Source organism: Epinephelus moara, chromosome 24, assembly GCF_006386435.1.
Source record: "Epinephelus moara isolate mb chromosome 24, YSFRI_EMoa_1.0, whole genome shotgun sequence".
NCBI lineage: Eukaryota > Metazoa > Chordata > Actinopteri > Perciformes > Serranidae > Epinephelus > Epinephelus moara.
The window spans coordinates 5,918,859-5,940,491 of NC_065529.1; the positions used below are offsets into that span (position 1 = coordinate 5,918,859).

General features: G+C 39.3%; 2 protein-coding genes across 3 annotated transcripts in view; one reads left to right on the forward strand and one right to left on the reverse strand.

Annotated features, from left to right (window-relative positions):
• Positions 1–477: 477 nt before the first annotated feature.
• On the forward strand, positions 478–7,815 carry eevs (2-epi-5-epi-valiolone synthase). The gene is made up of 5 exons (XM_050039399.1): positions 478–2,770; positions 4,846–5,479; positions 6,283–6,522; positions 6,732–6,984; positions 7,203–7,815. The coding sequence occupies exons 1-5, from the start codon at positions 2,628–2,630 to the stop codon at positions 7,298–7,300; spliced, it is 1,368 nt and encodes a 455-aa protein (XP_049895356.1). The 5' UTR covers positions 478–2,627; the 3' UTR covers positions 7,301–7,815.
• A 4,706-nt stretch (positions 7,816–12,521) lies between these two features.
• Positions 12,522–21,633, reverse strand: part of mitfa (melanocyte inducing transcription factor a) — a 39,074-nt gene continuing 29,962 nt past the window's right edge. Inside the window, exons 1-9 of one of the 2 annotated variants that reach the window (XM_050039099.1) lie at positions 19,863–20,075; positions 18,876–19,088; positions 18,691–18,786; positions 18,427–18,535; positions 17,926–18,009; positions 17,482–17,538; positions 16,909–16,984; positions 16,539–16,686; positions 12,522–13,808 (exon numbers count right to left, since the gene is read on the reverse strand). In XM_050039099.1, the coding sequence (XP_049895056.1) occupies positions 13,407–13,808; positions 16,539–16,686; positions 16,909–16,984; positions 17,482–17,538; positions 17,926–18,009; positions 18,427–18,535; positions 18,691–18,786; positions 18,876–19,088; positions 19,863–19,895 (1,218 nt within the window). In that variant the 5' untranslated portion in view covers positions 19,896–20,075 and the 3' untranslated portion in view covers positions 12,522–13,406. Of the gene's footprint in view, positions 13,809–16,538; positions 16,687–16,908; positions 16,985–17,481; positions 17,539–17,925; positions 18,010–18,426; positions 18,536–18,690; positions 18,787–18,875; positions 19,089–19,862; positions 20,076–21,633 lie in introns of those variants that run through there. The other variant, XM_050039097.1, reaches the window with a different exon arrangement.

Below are 21,633 nucleotides of genomic sequence, written 5' to 3' on the forward strand. Positions count from 1 at the left end.
GGGGGGTGGGGGGGGGGGGGGGGGGGGGGGGGGGGGGGGGGGGGGGCATGACTCCTCCTCCCAGGTTTTTTAAATTCTGTTAAATTACATATTCCAACTAGAGTTTGCCTCTTTGTTAGGAAATGGGTGCGCACAACATGCTGATTGAAATACATAACTGAAAATTTCATAACGTTTTGTGTAAGCCCAGTTATATATTGCAATAATAATGTGTGCTTATCACAAAATCCCACGGCACACCTGCGTGCTGTGGCACAAACATCTGAGGACCACTGGGACAGGGGAGGTGGCAGGAGACTATGACCGGAAATAGACAATGGTATCGAAGTTGTGGTGGCCTTGGCCTTGCTGTCCTTACATCAAAGAGAGCAGTTTTATTTTTATTCAAATCTCTGGCTTCTCTTTTTATCTGTATCTTGACGTCACAGCAGGTTGAAGGCCGTACTTTACTCTGGCACCAGGCACTGGTACAGCAGCTTTGTTCAGCTAAAAACTGGGATATTATATATACGTAACTCTGAAAACTGACTACTGTGAGTCTGAATATGAGACATGTGAGTAGTCATTCTGATAGTTGATAAATTCCTTTCCCCAAAGAGATGAAAAAAATCCCACGATAGACACTGTTTTGTTTAGCAGGGTGGTTAGGGACAGCAGCCATTGTCTGAGGACTTATTGAAGACTTTGAGTCAAAAATAAAAACCTAGGTTATAACTCTGGTGAGTGGAGGTAAGAGTTGTCTTTTGATACTCAGGTGGCTAAAGGGGTGCAGTCCAGCTGAGACGTGTTAACCAAGATCAGATCATGTCTTTCATCCGCACATAGAAAAGGTCATCCTGGTTTTTTATCTCCCCCAGACTTGACAATTCCAGCACACTTTATTCTAGTACCAGCAGGCAAAACATCCGAAGTACGCAACTTAAATGAAAGACCCCTAAGTGCAGGTTAGAATGTAATATGGGCTGACGCAGGCCTCTACATGTTATGTGTTACGTGCATATTACGAAATATGAATATTTCATAATCCCCCCCCCAAGGGATTATGAAAGGTGAAGCCACTCCTTCAGGCTACTCTCACTTTCAATAACCGAGGTCACATGCACAGGGTGGTGGGGTTGCTTTGCCCTCATGTTTTCCATTATCTCTATAGGCCCCTTTTAAACATTTGAATTTCTGACTTTTGACTTTGGCTCTTCTCTGTCTTCAGTCAATTATCTGATTTCTACATCCATGTTTGCTACTGAGATTTGATATGTTTACAAATTTATCAAACCCATACCCAATATTTAATTCCTAACTCAGGTCTCTCTATTTCCGACACCGTAATATCTAATGTTAGGGCAATAATTTTTTTACCTCTTGTAGTATCTGACGTGCCACATGTTATGTGATGGCCTGGATCTTTCATGATCAGTTAGGGGCCCAGGTCAAGGATAGATAAACTAGGTGAAAGGTTGGATTCCATCTAGATTATCTTTCTGTCACCTGTCACATTTTGTCTCAAAGTTCACAAAAACAACCGAACTCTATATAGGCAGGGTACTTGGAGCTGTTTTTCAGAGCAGTTCATATTGGCTTCGAACACTCTCTCAGGCAATCTAGATGCTTGATAGATGCTGTACTTCTTGTAATAAACCTTTTCTATATACAAGCAAGATGGTGTCAGCGGAGTCTCATCGCTATTTAATAAACAACACTCTGTTTGCCCCAGTCCTCTTCACTCCGGCCTTCTAATATCCACCACTGCCACTAGGTTGCAGAAGCATATAGAGAGGCTCCCATCACTACCAGTATTAACTAGTGGTATAAACTGTGGGAGACTCTCTATAGCTTTAATTTAAGGCTGCACCATTTCATGTTAGCACAGAGGAGCTTGTCTCACTATTCAACTATACTGTTTCAACCAGTCAAAACTAAAAAACATATGCCTTTGGCCTCACTCTGGCTTATTAAAGGTAGGCTAATATCAGAGATACTGTATAAGGATAGCAGGCAGAAGGGCAGAGCAAAGGTGGAGGTGGGATCAGTTGCAGATCTCGCTTCAAATTCTGATTTTTTTTTTGTGCTACATTTCCCATTCTGTCAAACATGCAGTGGTCCAGCCACTTTCTGAGAAACAAAACAGAATCTATATCCTTCAGTCCTCAAAAACTACAGACTAATCTCCAAACTCCCCTTTATTTTCAAAATCTTTAAAAAAAAGTAGTAACTTTATCATTTAGGGATATTCTAAAACTGAATAATTATGAGTGGATCAGTTTCCATTTCAAGTTATGTACTTTTTCCTATGAATATAATTTGCAAACTAAACGTGTTATGCCATTCTCTTAACCATGAAGACACTTATCTTAATTTAATGATTAACATGCGATGAAGCTACGTAATACGGTGCCTTGATGCAAAGTAAGTGGGTTTTTTTAGGCAGCAGGGTGGGTGTTACCTCACAGTTACACAAAATTTGTATAACGGTTCAGCACGTGCTTGCTGCACGTGAAGCAGACTGAATGACAATGCTCCTCCCTTGTGTAAGGGGCATCCTCAAAATACTGTACTCTATTTAAAGAGTCCTGCAGTGGGAATCGTGTAAAGGCTGTTCAATCCTGTAACATACACTCATCACCACAATAATGGGAAAGGTCAGTCTGGAGGATAATGATACCAATGAAAAAAAAACCGAGTTTAATTTAGTGCGGGTTAAAGGGACCTGGAAGCGCAAACTGGGAAAGAAGGTCAGTAATGACACAGCTGACTGTGTCTCTGCTGCAAAAATGTGAGTATTACATTGTACTTTACCCACAGTAATCTAATCGACTGTAATTACAGAGAATAATACAAGTGGCAAGTCACAAAATACAAGTGATGTATGATATTGGGTCTGTTTATCTCCTCTTTGCCTTCATTTTCATTTGTTCAGTGGTCTTATGTAAAAGTGTTCTTCTATATCTGACTCTCTTCTAGATGAATTTTATGATTAAAGGTTTGCTGTTGCATAGTTGACATAACAATTATGAAAGCATCACTGACGTGTTTCTTTGTTTCTTCCCAGTGACTGTTTTTTTAGTTACAGTCTCTCTCACTCTTTTATTTCAAGTTTTATCTCAAGTTTTTATTTGTAATATACTCAACATATCTCTGCTACTCTTCTGATAATGCATAGTGTGATCTGGTGGAAAGGGCAAAAAAGCAGTAACAGTATGGTTAGGCAACTGAACTACTTGGTTAAGGTTAGGAGGAAAATTGTGGTTGTAGTTAAGTTCCAGGAAACTAACCATCCTGATAGGAGATTGCATTCCAGCTGTGACCTCAGGTGTCAGGTTGCATGCTGTGTAATGCCACCATTCCTTGACCTCTCACCAAAAGACGCTTTGCGCAGGTCATTCTGACATTTAAACAACCGTTGCAGCACCTCTGTGGATACGGTGCTGAATGCTACCAATATAATCATTAATCCTCATGAGGTCAAACAAAAAGTCAATATGTGCTTCTCTAGAATACATGTCTATTCTGATGTTTACTGCCAGTCAGACTGACACTTTTCAAAAATAGAATATGAGTTTATGATATGTATGGGGGCCTCCAAAAGTACTGTGCTGTCTCAAACCAGGTTTAAAGAAAAAATAAGTTGAGAAATACCACAGCAAGAACTGTTGATCTGCCTATCCTGTGACTTTTGGAGAGAAATATTTTAGTGTTTTTGATGATTAGGTTTATTTTATTAGGATAAACCCCTTGAGGTGAATCACCTCATTTTCAAGGGGGTCCTTTTTCCTTGTTTGCTTCCTTGCAAAAAGAATGGTCTGATGATAAGTTCTTTAATCTGCTTCCAGCCAAAACAGGCACAACATTTTTTTGAAAGCACTGATGTTTAGTCTCTTAGTGGGGGTGCAGAAAGATATTCACTATGTTCTAGCTAAATGTGGTTGTTGAGCTTTAGACTGGAGGAAAGGTTGCTGATATCAATGGACAATTTGATTTGGCTGCAGTTTGTCATAGGCACTTTAAAAACATGTTGGAAATTAATTCTTAATTTATAAAATTTGTTGCAATTCAGATGTTTTTTCTTAAGATTTGTTTTTTATTCAAGTGTCCGTGTCCTGTTGTTTTAGCAGGAAGTAACTCATAAATAATGTCAGAATACTGAAGTCACTTATGCCTTTTCTCAGGCAGAATTGTCAATTTGTTTCACTTCGTTTCCATCTTCAGTCTGACATTGGAATTTGATTTTCCCTACCCAGTCACTAAAGATCCACGTGTCCATCTGAATCTAACTTCATTTTAAGTCCACACTGATGTGTGGCTATGCCAACATACTTGTTATGTCTGGGTTTTCAGAGTAAACAAGAGCAAAGTAAAACAAACTCATATTGGGGGATATTGTGAGGACATGTTGATTTGGCACAGCCTTGACAGCATCTATCTTGCATATTGACCTCGCCATTGTTTGTTTTTTAACCCCCCATTGGCTCCAGCACTCCGCTTAACAGTGCTTGACAAAAGCTTGACAATGGTGTTAATCCCAACTGTTGCACTGATTGGCTTATCGAGTCCCCCAATGGTGCTCGTCGGTGAAGTGAGCAAAGTCACTGTTTTGCTTTCAGAAATTAAAAATAAGGCCTCTGTCACTGGTTGTACATCCTGTGCATCTATTTCGCAAATACAGTAACGTTTGTGTGTTGAGGGCTGTTATAGGACTGCATCAGTTTTAGCTAGGGTGTACCTAATAAACTTGCAGTAGAGCATATGAAGTGCAATGCACTGACAGAAAAAGAAAAAAACCTTTAAAACATCTACAATAATTTGAACCCATGCCATTATAATAATTCTTTAATGTGTTTTGTGTGGCAGCTACGAGAGCATCACAGAAAATGGCACCAGTTGGACAGTGGTCAGCCCCATCGTCTTTACTTACAAGGTAACTGAGACCCGGAACTTGCTGGATCCAAGCAACGACACACTGCTGCTGGGCCACATCACTGACCCGAAACAGCTGGAGGACATTAAAAAATCAAACAAGCTAATCAAACGCTTTGTGGTCATCGACCAAGAAGTCTATGAAATCTATGGCCCCAAAATAACTGAATATTTTCAGGCCAACAATGTCCGGTATAAGATCTTGGCTCTCCCCACCACTGAGGAGAACAAATCCATGACAACGGCCTTGAAGATCCTAGAAGAGGTCAACAACTTCTCCCTTGACCGCCGCACAGAACCCATCATTGCCATTGGTGGAGGGGTGTGCCTGGATATAGTGGGCCTGGCTGCCTCACTCTACAGAAGACGCACCCCTTACATTAGGGTCCCAACCACACTGCTCTCCTACGTTGATGCCAGTGTGGGAGCAAAGACGGGGGTCAATTTTGCAAACTGCAAGAACAAGCTGGGTGCCTACATCCCACCTGCCGCCGCCTTCCTTGACCTGTCCTTCATACAAACTGTTCCACGACGACACATCTCCAATGGGCTAGCAGAGATGTTAAAGGTACATTAAAGTCCCTGGATGTGGAATATTTACCTCAAAGATAATACACACACACAATTCCGGTATCAGTGTAATCATCAGCTAATACCATGACATGATCCATAACAAAATTAACATTTAGAGCCCTATTTAAATTGTGCAAGTGCAATGAAAAGTGCAAAGGAATGGTCTTGGACTGGGGTTTCTAAGTATTCCAAGTATCTAGTATTTTGGTTCATGAATGCGCAGCAGTGCAAAGTACAAAAGAGCCAGGTAAGCAGACTAATCCAGGAGTCATCAAAGGGAAGTTTCAAATTCCAATGATACCCTTTTCCTTTAAATTAGCTTTGGTTCTTGAACCACTTCTGCTTGGGGTTCTTGGAACCTTGGTGTTGTCTAGTGAACCAGGCCACGTTTTCAGTAGTTTTGAGCAGAACCATCAGAATCAAGGATGCAATATTTGCCTTTTTTTTTTTTAAATCAAAAAACATGCATGAACCAAGTATTTATGATAAAAAAGTAGAAGACTAATACCTGCAAGACTCTATCCTCTAATTCCAATCTGTAGAATATTTACACGCTCACTGATTTAGTCACTGTTCACACTTAAGGTCAAGGAAATCCTGCATTTTTTTGGTTCCAACTGGTAACCAAATTTCCAACTTCCAAACCAATTTATTTTTGGTCAAAATGCTCCGAACACATCAAACTTTGTTGAGTGAACAGGAAGCCATTCTGTGTGCATGGAAAAGGGGTATAACAGTAGTAGAAGTAGTTGAACTGCTCATTAAAGTTTTCTATGCATTTTTGTTGGTACTTTGCAGATGGCCTTGATGAAACACAGAGGCCTCTTTGAGCTTCTTGAGACACACGGCCGTATGCTGTTGGACACTAAATTCCAGGCTGACAACAGTGTATACGGATGCAACTGCTCACAGGTTGCATCGCAAGCAACTCATATAGCCATCGTAACCATGTTGGAGGAACTTGCCCCAAACCTTTGGGAGGATGACTTAAACAGACTTGTGGACTTCGGGCACCTTATCAGCCCAGCATTAGAGATGGTAAGTGATCCTCATGGCAGACATAGCTGAACACTTAAATCCTTTGCTGATACATGCTATTCAACATACAGTACAGTATATATACAGTGTATATACTGGTAGTACATTTGATTCTCTGTGAGTCTTGTTGATTGATATTCACATGTTCATTCCTTTTTTAGTGACAAATAACCACATCCTCATGTTATCTTTGTCTCTGTTTAATACAGAAGGTCCTCCCATCTCTGCTGCATGGTGAGGCAGTAAACATTGATATGTCTTACATGGTTTACGTGTCCAAAGAGAGTGGTCTATTGACAGAAGATGAAAAGCAAAGAATCATCAGCTGCATGGTGGGCTTGGAGCTGCCTGTCTGGCATGAAGCATGTACCATGGAGCTCATACAGAAGTCTCTGCAGGACAGGCTGAAGCATTCGGGAGGCCTGGTCAGAATGCCTCTGCCTATTGGTCTTGGGGAAGCAGGTAAGAATCACATTAGTAAGACTGTCCTGTCCAGGAAAACGCAAGGCACCAGATTAGCTTGTATGTTTTTTTGTTTTTTTTTAATGCACTGACAAGCAACTTATCTTTTCCTGTAAGAGTTTTTGTATGAGCTAGTTCTTTTTCCAGCTTCATGTAATACACAGTTTGTTTGGTATATTTAAAGCATAAACTTTTTGCTTTCCTTTCTGTCATTTCAGAAATCTATAATGAAACATCTTGTGAGATTTTGCACAGAGCTTATGCAAAATGGTGTGATGAGCTGAGCGTCTCCGCAGACAGAAACTGTGACTCCTAACCTGCCCGTATCACAACTGCATCTGTTCAATCTGGTTTTAAGAGAAAATGATTACATTTTGTAGGGAGGTGTAATATGTACTTCTGGTTCCATACCCTAGTCATTGTTCATATTGACGTCCTCTAGTCAACAGTCATTGTTCAGATTGATGGCATTCACCTCCAGTATTTTCACAATATGGCAACAAGAGCCAAATGTGGGGTAACCATATTAGGTAAAGCACTGCTAAAGTTTATTTATAAAGGCTTCTGTTCAGCATGTGTTCTTACCTCTTTGCAAATAGTGGCAATACTAAATAATGCCAAAGGTGTCAGTGAACTTCAAAGGCATGTAAAACAGATCAAATTAGAAAAGATTGTAAGAGTTGACACTTTTTTTGTTATTGAACATCATGTGGGCTATAAATAGCACCAGCTGAAAGTATTAACAAGCAGCCTGCAGACTTCTCTCTTATTATGTGTGTCAAATATATTTGTAAACTTGTCCCATTAAAGATTTTTACCATTTATCAATAACTGTGTTTGTGTGTTTTATGGGGTAGCAGACTGACAGATGGTAATATTGACATCCTCCATTCATGAACTTTTTTAACAATCGCATGTAACTAAGCTTCATTTGTAACACAAACCTGATACTGTGATAACAGCAAAGATACTGCCATCCAATAGTCCTACTCATTTTCAGTTAAGGTAAGAGGCACTGTGGATTAGCCTACTGATTGTAACACTTAATTATTTTTGATTTATTTTTTTACTCAAGAACGCGTTGGGGCAGCTAACATCCAAGTTGGTCTAAGATGGCTTCACTGGACCAGTCTATTCTGTTAGCATTGGGGAAAAAATCACCCAGTAACTCACAACCAACCACATGAGTATGTATATGTGAAAAACATTATGTAAGTAAAAAAAACAAAAAAAAGATAGGGTACAGGGCAGAAGACAAACAAACCCACAGCTGTGACAAAGTTAATATGGCTAACGTTAAGCCAGCAAACATTTGGTTATTTCCAAATTCAGCAGGCAGAGCAACATCCTAGCAATCCTCTGGCCAATAGTCACTTTCCCTTTGGCAGGTTGGGCAGGTTTATCAGAGCTTTTTTGCTTCCTGTAAAAAAATTTGATGAGAGTGGTGAGACTGAACCAAACTGATATTGATTAGTCCAGCTTTAGATTCCCTGGTTTGTAATTCCACCCGTTTTTAACAAGCCATAAATTGGTGCAGAGCCCCCTAATCAAGCTACCTGTCTAACTAGTGGTGGTTGAGTATCCTTTCTAAAAGGCTTGTTAGGCATGGCTGACAAGCCTTTTAGAAAGGCAATATTACAATATTACTATATTGTAATTTACATAAATCTGCAGTGCATAATGTAAATACACTATTGCAGAAGTCTGTCTTTCTGAATCACTTACCGTACTAAGCTACTTTTTATCTATTTTTATAGAGAGTGTTTGAACTGGATTCCATGGAAAGGCCCCATGAATATATTTTTATAGATGAAGCAGGATTCAATCTGGCGAAAAGGAGGACGAGAGGCAAGAACATAAGTGCTCAATGTGCAATTGTGGAAGTCCCTGGCCGGCGTGGTGGCAATGTCACCCTTTGTGCAGCCATAAGTAACTGGGGGGGTTCGCCACCTTCATGCAAACCTGGGGCCAAATAATACTGAATATCTCCTTAGGTTTCTGGGTGGTCTACAGTATATATTATGGCTGTGTGTGAGCAGCTGGATCATCAAGCAGTGCATCCTAGATATGTCATCGTTTGGGACAATGTGAGCTCCTGATACGTGAGTGGTTCACCATCGACCAGCGCTTCATCAAGGTTTTCCTTCCACCTTACAGCTACTTCCTGAATCCAATAGAGGAGTTCTTCTCTGCATGGCAGTGGAAGGTCTATGACCGACAGACCTACACCAGGGAAACTTTATTAGATTAGATTAGATTAGATTAGATTAGATAGAACTTTATTTATCCAGAAGAAAATTCGGGTGGTTTATTGGAGGCAATGGAACAGGCCTGTGATGATATAACTGTGGAGTCTTGTCAAGGCTGGGTTCAGCACACCAGAGGGTTTTTCCCCCGTTCAGCAGAGGCGCTGTGAGCTGTGATTATTTTGCACCACATGCATGGGAATGAAATACAATAAAATTTATTTGACTACATTTCTTGCTTTTGCCCCGGTGATTTGAATAAGTTATAAGTGAATAAATGAATAAGTTAAATTTGTCACCGTCACTTTTAGAAAGTAAGCTGCTAAATCTAACGAGTAAGTCATCAAGTTGGCAACACTGTTTAGAAGTAAATAAAGATTTATTTACGTTGTACTCCTGACCTGTGAGAGTGAGCATTGTGTCATCCAGTCCAATGTTTCATCCAGCCGTCATCCAGTCGACCAGAGCTCAAACAGAGGGAGTGCATATTTTTTTCACAGACTGACAGTGCATCCAGTCAGCAGCAAGAAATCATTGTCCAATAGCACCAACCTTTTCTGATTTGAGTCTCACCAAATGTGATGTTTTCTGCAGTGCTGTAGTGTTTGGGCAAGTGTCCTTTTTTTTTAATGTGTGTTTTCTGAAATATTGTTGTTTTTTGACCCTCAGGGCCACCATACAAATGCCTTCAAATGCTTTGCTGAGAATTTTTCTGTAAAACCTACTTCAGCAGAGTTGTAAAATGCTTCCATTTCTGTTAAAGGGCCACTGTGTAAAATGGGTTGAAAAGACTCCGTCCCAAACTCTGACTCTTCTAGCGTAACACACACACTCCATACACATACTCGTTTACAATACCTAGCGGGCACCCCCTCCCCTCTCTGCTCCACCAATCTCCAGCCCGCACACTGACTGACAGCGTAGCCGGTAAACAGAGCTCAGCTGTTTATTTAGCCTAGTTTATTTAGCCTTTGAACGCATTTTGAAGAGTTTCTTGTAGCGGACACAGACCCAGAGCCATACCTGTTTGAGCCGGAGCATACAGATGAGGAACTCCATGTGTTGGATGCTGAGCGGGCGAGACGAGAGGCTGAATCCTCCGCTCCCATTTGGCTGCACAGAATGGGATTCGGTGCTACTGCTACCATCGTTGGGGAGATATATCATCAGGAGGAAAAGCGCCGCAGAGAGTGCATCACAAGGAGTGAAGTTGCGTCTTCTTTTCCTCGCAGATGACGGTTCGGGTTCATTCTCTCCTGTTGCGTGGTAAGTGTGGTCCATTCGCAAACTTTATAACTAAAAAAACTTTTCACTACTCTCTATCGACGAACTACTAACACTCTCTGCTGTTTCCTCCTCCTTCTTCCTTCCTTCCGCTGTCTTCGTTGGTTTATTTATACACGCGAAACGCGTTCTCTGGCTGGCTGGATTGTCCGCTCGGTCTGCCTTACATACATGGCGGCGCAAGATGGCGACCTCTCTAAAGCAAGGCCCTTGCTATATATATATATAAAAGCATAATTATAAGGCTACGAAAACCAAACGAATTTTATTTTATAGCGATTATACACTTGTATAAACATATTAATGGGTAGAATATTCAGATTCAGATTCAGATTCAGATTTGACAATAAACCATACCAAATATTACACACTGGCCCTTTAAGAGTATAATAAGGAACACCAGCACTCCCTCCCTGCTTTCACAAGCAGCACCTACATACTGCTATCGCTAATACATGGAGTTCCTGTAGTGACAGAGATTTCTCTATCTACGTGTTTAAATGGCTCACCTCGATTTCTCCCTTGCTGCCCCCAGTGTACGATGATGTAATCAATATGCAAATGGTTGTGTGACATTGCCATTATACAAATGAGCGTATGCCATCATCTGATGACTTCTGGCAACTTTTAAAGCTAGTGCTAGCTGCTTTGGTCAGAAAAGGGTTGGTGAGGATGAAGAAGTGGAGATCATTTTGACCTGCCAATATGTGCATATTCTTGCACTACTTTCAGTTAGTATTTTATATAGCCTAACTGATGACTGTAAATGTAGATTGTACAGACACAGTCGTAGACCAGTGCATTGCTGCCTTTATTTTAAATGTAGTATGTGTGTTTGTATGTATGTGTGTGTGTGTGTGTGTTTGTGATATTAGTATAAGTACTTGAAACATGTCTGAAGGGGGACTTTAAACTGTATAATTTAAGTCTGAGTTCAGTTTTCTTAGGCTGAATAATAAGTTCGCTTTTTTAATTACGTATATATATAGACATATATATATACATTACAGTAGAGTAACAAATACCACTGAACTGATGTTTGAGGTCTTTTATCCCAACTACAGTCTGATATAAGGCATGCTGTCCCACACATGTGATATACATATTCATGGGTAAATAGATCAATGCATCTATCACACACAACAAGAACGTGTTTTATTTACAATCTTGGCAAGAGATAACAAGCATGAGCAAACACATCACATAACGTAACAATCAGTTCCTAAAATGAAAATAGAGGATTTCCCTCTGTACGCATCTCCTCGGCTCTGAGTTATGCAAAATAAAGATGAAATCAGTAGTTGATCAGTGCCTGCAAATCAATTAATATATTGTGAGCCCTTGTTAGCATATATATCATATTTTAGTTGATTTATTAATCAGTTTTATTGAACATTTATTTTAAAGAAAGTATTATGATGTATCATGTCAGGACTTCTTTAAGTTTAACAGGACCAGGTATCTGCGTTATCTGTGGACACAAAACAAAGTTGTATTTTTCTTTTCTTTTCTTTTCTTTTTGTAACCTGACGTATACAGTTTAAAAAACTGTAGCACATTATATATGCAAGGTAATATGACCTTTTATTGTCATAGAGTTCTTGTGTCTAATTTGCTTATAGTCATCAACATTTGTACATAAATGTTGGAACAGGGAAAGATCAATTATGTGTTTGTAGGCCGTCATAATTTGTAAAGGTCCTCAGAGAAAACCAATGTCAATACTGAAAATCTCAACCTTCAAAAAACAAAATGAGCTCTCAGTGAATAAAAGAAAACCCAAAATAAATAAATGACAATAATATAATTCTTAATGATAACAATAATAATACTCTTCATATGGTCAATGTCTGATTTGTTTCTTCAGAATACATCAAGAAAATGAGGTAAAAAAACAAAAAACATTTTAATTTGTTTAGAAACAATTAATTAAGATGCAGTAATATACAATACTTGATCCTTTAATATTTATTATTATTACTATTTTAAAGGTCCAANTTTCTGTTAGGTAAAATGAAATAAAATATTCATAAATATGTTTTCATTTGTGTATGATCACCTGAAACTAAGAATTGGCATATTTTTGTTTCCTCAGAGTAAGCTATTAATATCTACATACAGAGCAGGTCGTCTTCCATGGAGTCCGCAATGTTGTTCTTACAGTAGCTCAGAACAGACAAACCAATACCAGCTTGATACGGGCATTTGCGTGTTCACGTCAGCCACAGTAGTTCTTCTACCAGTTGGCACATGGGAGGTGTTTCATTTGGTTGCAATCCACAACCTCACCACTAGATGCCTAGATGACTAGAAGACTAGATCTAAACACTGGGCCTTTTAATATTTTGTGCATTTTCTTGGCATGTAACCCTCAGAGGTTTAACACTGTACGATAGATTGAGTCACTAATCTAATATTCTGTCTACAAGAAGCTGATTGAGTTTCTGATCATTGTGATACACTTTTTGCACTTAACTACCAACACTTTTTCACATATTTAGTTTATCTCTTCTGCCATAGACACTTTTTACAGAGTATATTTGTGACAAATATGAAAACCCTAGTTTTACTAAAGACAAAAATAAACAGTAAAGTCATTAAGTTGACCAGTCTGTGACAGCAGATTGACATCATATTTGTCATCTTTTATATGTTTGTCAACAGTCCATCTATACAGCATCAAGATTAGAAGAATGTAAAAATACTGTGTACAATTGAGGAACTGAAATGCCTCAGTCACATTAACATACAGTATATGAACAATAGAGTTCAGCAATGAATCCGCAAAAAATAACCTCTGAGTTTATCCACTCAGTGACGTGGATAGTTTTGAGTCACTTTTAGTTGAGGTGCCTCATGGATGGGATGCTACAAGTAGAAAGTGTCAGTATGCTAACAGCCATGCTCCTTCTCCTCCATACTAGAGCTGGAACTGTGGAGGCTGCTGCCGTTGTTGGAGCCATCTGGGGACATTGAGGACAGCAGGGGATCACTTGGGGACATTGGCGACAGGGTGTCCCTGACCAATTCCTTTATTTTACAGGTCCTGGGGTTTCCATAAGGACCAGGGTCGCCCGTGTCTGTGGGAATCTGGTCAAAGGTGATTGTGCCGTTGTTGAGGTCCAGTGTGGTTGGAGGGGACATGTCAGGAGCCGAGCTGTGTTGGTAGAGATCTGCGGGGCAGTCGCCGAGGACGGGCTCCTGTTTGATGGCTCGGGCCATCAAATCTGATGTGCAGACAGATGGGGATGACACCACTGTAAGACCATGAGCACGGGCCTGGATCTCCAACTCCTGCATGATTATAGAAATACACAAAATGTAATGACCATGCTGATGTTTAGCAAACAAAATGTTTACCATGTTCCCCATCTTAGTTTCGCTTGTTAGCATGCTAACATTTGCTTACTAGCGCTGAAGCTGCACAAATACTGAAGTTAGGGGATCATCAAAGTTATTGCAATTGATCCTGTGGAGGCAACACTTTCTTTCACCAGACTCATGAAATAAGGACACACGGCCCTATATCTGAAACTATGACACTCAGGTCAGTGGTTCTTAACTTTTTTTGTGGCAAATTCATTCACATTAGATCAGCTCAAATCGTGCGTGGGGTGCCACAGGGATCTATTCTTGGTCCCATTTTGTTTTCCCTGTATATGCTTCCATTAGGACACAATATCAGTCATTTTAATGGTGTATCTAATCACTGTTACGCTGATGACATGCAAATCTACTTGTCCTTTAAAGCCAGATAATTTTAGCTATCTGAGCACTTTAATGGAGTGTTTAACTTTTATGAGGAAATGAGTGACTTGTAATTTTCTGCAACTAAACTCAGACAAGACATAAGTAATACTCTTAGGCCCTGATCAACTCGCAAGCAAATTACAACCTTTTTTTGGTTCACTGGCAACTAATAAAAAATTTTGTCATCACATTTGATTCTTAATGAAACTTTAAACCACATATCAACAGTCTCATACAATTCTGCTACTTCCACCTGAGAAATATAACCAAAACTTAATCAGCTGTGTCTTTTCCTCTTGTTTACATGCCTCAGGAAATCTTCAGTTGCTCGGCTTCAACTCATGCAGAATGCTGCAGCTCAAATTTTAAGTGGGACAAACCATAGGTCACAATTCACCCCAATGCTCGCCTCCCTCCATTAGCTGCCAGTTAACGAATTGAAGAATTGATTTTAAGATTCTTTGAATAACTTTTAAGGCTCAACATTGTTTAACCCCTAGTTATATAGCTGAGCTTCTGACTACCTATGCTTCAAGTTGTGACCTGAGATTCTCGAGCCTACCCTCTCTAGTCGTGCCAAAGTCAAATTCTGGTTACTCAAAGTGACCAGGCTTTTGCCATCAGGGCCTCTAGGCTCTGGAATTCTCTGCCTGAGGAAATTTGGCTTGCTAGCACATTACTCGTTTTGACATAATTGCTTAAAATGCATTTTTATAGGAAAAGCTTTTTCTTTTAATGCCTGATTTGTACTTTTGTGATTTGTAACTTTTGTGTTTTATTTGTATTTGTTCTGTTTTTGACTTTGTACACTATTTTTCTTAGCTCTTAACATTGTATTGTATTGTAATCTTATTGTTGTCTTATTTTAATACACTTTGTGACCTTGTTTAGATGAGTGCTATATAGGGATGTCCCGATCCGATATTCGGATCAGTATCGGCCGCCGATATTAGCAAAAAACGTGCATCGCATCGGATTGGACTGCATGGGAAAAATGCCGATCCAAGAACTCTAATCCAGTTTTTCATGGACCCGATCCAGGTTTTCTGGCCAGCCCAGCGCTCCACGATTCAAGCAGTCTATTCCAGTGATCCGCTCCAGCACTTACTATCAATCCACCAGGCCAGCATGCAGACACACAGGAAACAGCAGCACCAGGCTGGCACTGACTACTAAAATAACTGAAAAGGAAAGGCTACATTGTTTGTTAAATGTTAACAATGTCTTGTGGTGTTAATCTATTTTTTATTTATTAGGGGGCCAAAGCACAAGTGTGTGGAGTCTTGCTGCTATTTTAATTTCAATGTTAGACATTTTAAAGATTTCTTGTGTTGATTTATTTTCTGTTTATTAAGGGGCCAAAGCAGCCAAAGCAAACCAGCTATATTTTTTATTTAATGTTAATGTTCAAGTTTAAAGTTTGTTTATTTTACCCTGTTAACAATAAACAGGTCAGTTTCTCATACCAACTGTTGTGGATCACTCTAACTAACCTGATTAAGTAGTTGTTCTTTGCTTGATCAAACCTTTTCTAACATGACTGACAACAAAATAAGTGAATATGTATAATACGCGCTTGGATCGGATTGGTATCAGTATCGGCCAAAACTCAAGGCTGTAATATCGGTATCGGATCAGAAGTGAAAAAGCTGGATCGGGACATGCCTAGTACTATACTAACAAAGTTATTATATTTATTATCATGGACCCCTTTTTAATGAAATTTTGTTTCAGGGACCTCCATCTGAAAAGAGTTTGGTTCAGAGAATTTAATAATGACATGTCCTGGTCTCATACAGATACAGATGGGTGCCTCAGTGTGTCGCTATCAGACACTGAGGCCAAATGACCAAGCATCAGCATTTGTCAAGTTGGGAGTGAGAGTGGTAGGAGACATGAATGTGTGTACCAAATTTCAAGCCAGTCCATCTAACAATTGAGACATTTAACTCAACCCAAAAGCATCAATGGTGTCACAAAAGAAAAAAGTCAGGGCATCACCAAAATCTTATGTTAAGCTTTATGACAATTTGTTCAATAATTGCTGAGATTTTCAAGCATGTATATATTACATATATAGCATATATATTATATAATGTAGATATGGCATTATATACAAATAACTAACACTGCTAATATTGCTAAGAAGCCCCTGGTAAATAACGAGAGGGGAAAAAACCCCTAATACACCAGTACTGTTTGTATACAGTGCATCCCTGGGCTCGGTTTATTGAACTGTTTGGTGGTTTGTTCCAGCAAAGACAGATAACCTACCTGTATACGAAGCATCAGATGGCGGTTTGCGTGCTCCAGCTTTCTCTGTCTGCACTCAAGCTCCTTGGCTCTCTGCTGCTCCCGCTGTAGCCTTCTGATATAGTCCACTGAGGCTTTGAGAATGGTGCCCTTATTCCAGCGCATGTCTCTGGGGTATACAGGAGACAAAGGTCTACAGTCAGAGTCAGCTGACCAGCTGACCAAGACAGCACAGAATATGCTCAGGGGGCCTTTACAGCCCCTCTGAGCATATAAGCCATTAAACTTTAAGGACACATGGATGTTAGAAGAGGAGGATAATAAATATGAAAACAAATAGATGAATAACACATGCATTCATAAGCACAAATACATACAACAACATACTTACGGATCATTTGACTTGGGTATCAAGGTTCCCAGTTCTTTGATGCGATCGTTGATATTGAATCTCCGTCTTCGTTCAACTGGAATTTGTCAGATAGAATAAACAGTTAGTACAGCAGCCAGTAAACCAGTCATTGGAAGTTTAATTACAGGTAAGATTAAGAAACAAAAATTTCAGTTTTACAGATATATTAACTTTTGTTTGTTTGTTTTTTACAAATTAAAAAAACTTTTTTTCAATTTCCCTGCTTTTTTGTCCAATTAATTACTGATAATAATTCATTATAATCATTATAATTAAAAAGAAAAAGAAGAAACAAGTCAGTAAAAAGAAAAGTCCAAAATGTAATAATAATGGTCATAATCATAATACATTTCATATAGCTAACAGTGACAAATATTTGCCAAAAAACAGTTATATTTGGGACTGTTTTGATATTTCATAGAAAACCTCTTAAACCTGTTTAAACATCTGGTCTCTCAGAGTGCAAGTTGCCACTTTGCTATTGAACCACATTACCTAACCATGGAGACAACCATTGGGAAAATTATGAAAATGTAATTCCTTTTGACTCACTTAAGTTGTGATTGTCTTTCTTCTGCCTCTCTTTAGCAAGAGCTCGGACTTCAGCCTCTGTGAAGCAAAGAGAAACATGAATGTCAGTGTTTTGGGAAAACGTCATCATTTAATTCAATGGGTAAAGAAACAATTAGTCTATAAAATGAATTAAACTGCATGTTTGTATTTCACTTACTGAACAGTAAATCTGTTACTTTGTCTACTAGAATCTTTGATGTTATGCTGGATAACCACAGCCAATATCATCTATGTGTGAAATAAAGCTAAAATACAGGAGACGAATGTCTACAGTAATCAGCTGTATAATCACAGTTGATTGGTATTGTGTGCGATTTAGTCATACACAAAACACTTTCTATACAGTTTCTGTAAATCAGACTGAAAAAAGCTTTTACATTTTACAAAACATGGATTTCACTTTCTTCAGTTTGCTTTGCTTACCTACTGGAAAGCCTTCTGGCCTTTGATAGTTTTCATACAGGCCACAGGAGTCAGGCTTGTCCAGTACTTGCTTCATGCCAGGAGCTGGAGTAATTATTTGGTAAACAATTGACTTAATAGTATGTTGTGCATTTCCAAATTGCACACAATATTGACAATGGCCTTAAGTCATGCTTTCACCTCTGACATTCTATTGGAAATGGGTTCATTTTCCCACTGATAAGTCATTAACAAAATTATTTACAATACCAGATCTTAAACAAATGCAACTTTTCTCAGTATGTACTTTAATTGGATTACACTACCAGATCAAGTGAGGTTTACTCGCTAAGAATCAATTATTATTCACAGAAAAGAGCATTAAACTGACTGTCAAATGATTTCACAGTCTGAATTTACAGCACTCATTGTTATATGAGTACATCCTTAAACTTCAGCCAAATGATATCTGACTACAGTAAATCAATAGTAAAAACAATAAAAAATTTCTCAGTAGTTTACCTGTGTATTCCCTCTTAATGTTGGGTGGACAGGAGCTGCTGATGGCGAGGCCCGGGAGGGGAAGTCCTTGGTTGCCATATACATCGAGAAGGTTTCCAGAAACAGGGAGCTACAAAATATTAAAGACATCTTGTATTTAAATCCTATTCAATTCATATGTATCAAGAATAATATTTTTCTCAAACTAGAACTACTAGCAGCTTTAGATGTATCCCTTTATAGTCATATTTCTGTATACACTATGTAATTTTAAAGAGAAGTTACCTGGTTGTTCATTTGGAGTCCTGGGTCCATAAGTCCAAGAACATCTTCATTGTAACTCGACTCCAAGCTAATGATATCATCAATGACATCATCCATCTATAAACAGGATTTTAATAAATAATTATAGTTTATCAGGGTATCTGAATGTTATACAGTTGAGGGTGTTTGGTAGTGAGCAGGCATACCTCTTTCTCACAGTTGGAGCTGAGGGTGAGCAGAGCCATAGGACTGTTGGGGGCACTGCTGCCGGGCCCGGGCGGCATGCCGTGCTCGGGGGGCTGGCTGGGGCACTGGCTGCCGGCTTTCCCTCCCAGGGTGGTGGACAGATACTGCCTCACCTGCTGCCTCTGAGCCTGCTGGATGTGGTACTTGGTGGGATTCTCCAGGTGGGACTGCACCTAAGATGTAAACAATACAATTTACAATTCTGAATTCTTTTATCAGGTTTATTGTAATGTTACTTTTTGTATTGTAGATTGGAACACAAGGATTAAGGTCACAAATAATTCTAATAAGTACAACCTGTAAATCTAAAGACATCAATTTAGATTCAGTATGTTTGCTTCGACTTTAAATCCAAATCATAAACTTAGATTACAAAGTAGCCACAGGCTGTACGGCTGTGTTGCAGCTGAAAACAATTTTATAAGCCAACTTTTCGAGGCTGATGGCAGGCTCGCTCTGAAAGACTTATTTTGTATGCGCTCCATTGTGACGATGTGTTCAAACCTAACTCTTTTACCTTACATTACAATTCAAACATTGCAGAGCAGATTATTTTACAGCATCATTGATTTACCCGCTGATTTATTTACTGGAGACAAAAACTCTCCCGTGGAATATTGTAGAGCAGTGCGGTTTTCTCACACGATCTACGACAATCTAAAGTGCAGCACCTCAACAACTCATGCAGCATTATAAAACCTACTTAGCATTCATTAGCTTCACTGCCACAATATTCAGTTACCATAGGCGTAAATTACAATGTAGGGATGGACAATGATGGCTCAGTCTGTAACAGTTCATAACGGTCAAAATATATACTACAAAATACTAATAGTATTTAATCCATAGAAAAGAAATGAAATTTTAGCTTTGTCTTCAGACTCCATTTCAGTCCATCTGTCCATTTGTTTTTTTGAATAACATCAAAGACAAAAAACCCATCTCACCTGATAGTGGCTGTATTCAAGCATTTCCAACATGTTATTTGAGTAGTTATTGATACAAATAATCTACATACAGTAATAATCCCTTTATCTTGTTAGCCGACACTGTGGACGGCAAGTTAGCATGTGCAAATCTGAGAGCAGTCACTAGTCCTGCTTAATTTATCCAGGTCTTACAGCTCATTAGTTATGCAAGTTAAGACATGGAGGAGGACACTGAGACTCATCCTCCCACTGCTGTGTTGTTCCAGTTTAACTATGAATTTATGTCTTTATACAGCCCATTTGACGTCACCACCTCCAGCTCACAAAGGAGTCCTTTTAGTAATTGGCCAGAAGCCGGCGAACTGAAGTTTGCTTAAGGCCAATGAACGTTTAATCTTTAGTTCTGCTCATCCGGTATAAAACATTATTTGTTCTCAGCACCAGGGACACAATTGACACCATTGTTTCACTACAAACTAGCCATATGAAAATTCATATGTATGGTGTGTTTACCAAACCCACCCATTTTGGGGATTGGAGGTTAATTACATTTAACCATCAGATGATATGCAGTGACACTGGCAGGGTAAAGAAGGTGAGCAGTTTGATTTACAGGCACATTGAATTTGACTATTCAGATAAGCTTTTGTCCCGCCTAGGTCCACTCTCTCTGTACTGAAAGCACTGGATATCAACCCTGACATTAATAGAGCAGCCGTAAAAGGGAGGCTGTCTCTTTCAAATCTTTTTATAGGCTTCATTTTGTGAATCATTTGATCGTAGCACCAAGCACAGTCAATGGAAGGGGCCCAAAGGGTGTGGCAATTGACTTTTAAAAAATGTTGTGGTCAGAGATGCATGGTGGAACTGTAGCAATGTTAGAAACAGGATGGGCTCATTTCCTTAAAAAGCAATCTAATGTGCACAGTGACAGGCAACAATTAGTCCAGGGAGATGTTACTCTCAATATTTAGATCATGTGCATTTGTACCCTCCAATAAAAACATGAAAGTAGCAGAGGATTTTTACTTTGACAAAATGAAAGGGGAGCGTATCTATGTTTCCCGGGTTCTATGTTCCCCACTTAACCCTGCAAAAAAGGTTCTATGTTTCCCGGGCTGTATGTTGCCCGCTCAACCAAGCAGGAAACATACAACCCTTTTTGTGTAAGCGGGGAACATAGAACCTTTTTGCAGGGTTAAGTGGGGAACATAGAACCCGGGAAACATAGAACCCTGGAAACATAGGGATGACCCCCAGGCACTAACCATATTACTGCACAGAAAGAGGCATGCATCCACTCATGGATGAGAGGCTCATGCTCATGACATGAAATGTAAACATTAAAGGTTCAGTAAGAAACAATATATATATAATAAACTATATTATAACTAGATAACTTTGTTGCCATATTTGTTGAAACTGTCACTATATCCTGATTCCTGACTAATGATTGGTACCCAAACCTGGTATTAAACAGGCCCCAGGACTAATTGATAAAAACCTTAGTATTGATAAGTTCAGACAATATCGGTTCTTTCATCTGTACATTTTGGTGTAATTTATTCTAAATACTGCAGCCTCTCTCCCCTGTTGTCTGTGTCAGGGCTGAACTCCACATTAACACACACACACACACACACACACACACACATATGACATGAGGTGAAGTCAGACAGCAGAAGATCACTTGCACATTACTCAAATTGACAGCTACTACGCTCATTGCTAAATGCAATAAAACCTTTGCCAGTAATAAGCAAACACTTTATCAATACACGGGTTCAGC

What these genes read in the sequence shown, in the direction of transcription:
- eevs (XM_050039399.1), top strand. Translation starts at nt 2,628, where the DNA reads ATGGGAAAGGTCAGTCTGGAGGATAATGATACCAATGAAAAAAAAACC. An exon ending in TGTGTCTCTGCTGCAAAAAT is followed by an intron (nt 2,771 to 4,845) that starts GTGAGTATTACA and finishes TTTGTGTGGCAG; the next exon opens with CTACGAGAGCATCACAGAAA. An exon ending in TATTGGTCTTGGGGAAGCAG is followed by an intron (nt 6,985 to 7,202) that starts GTAAGAATCACA and finishes CTGTCATTTCAG; the next exon opens with AAATCTATAATGAAACATCT.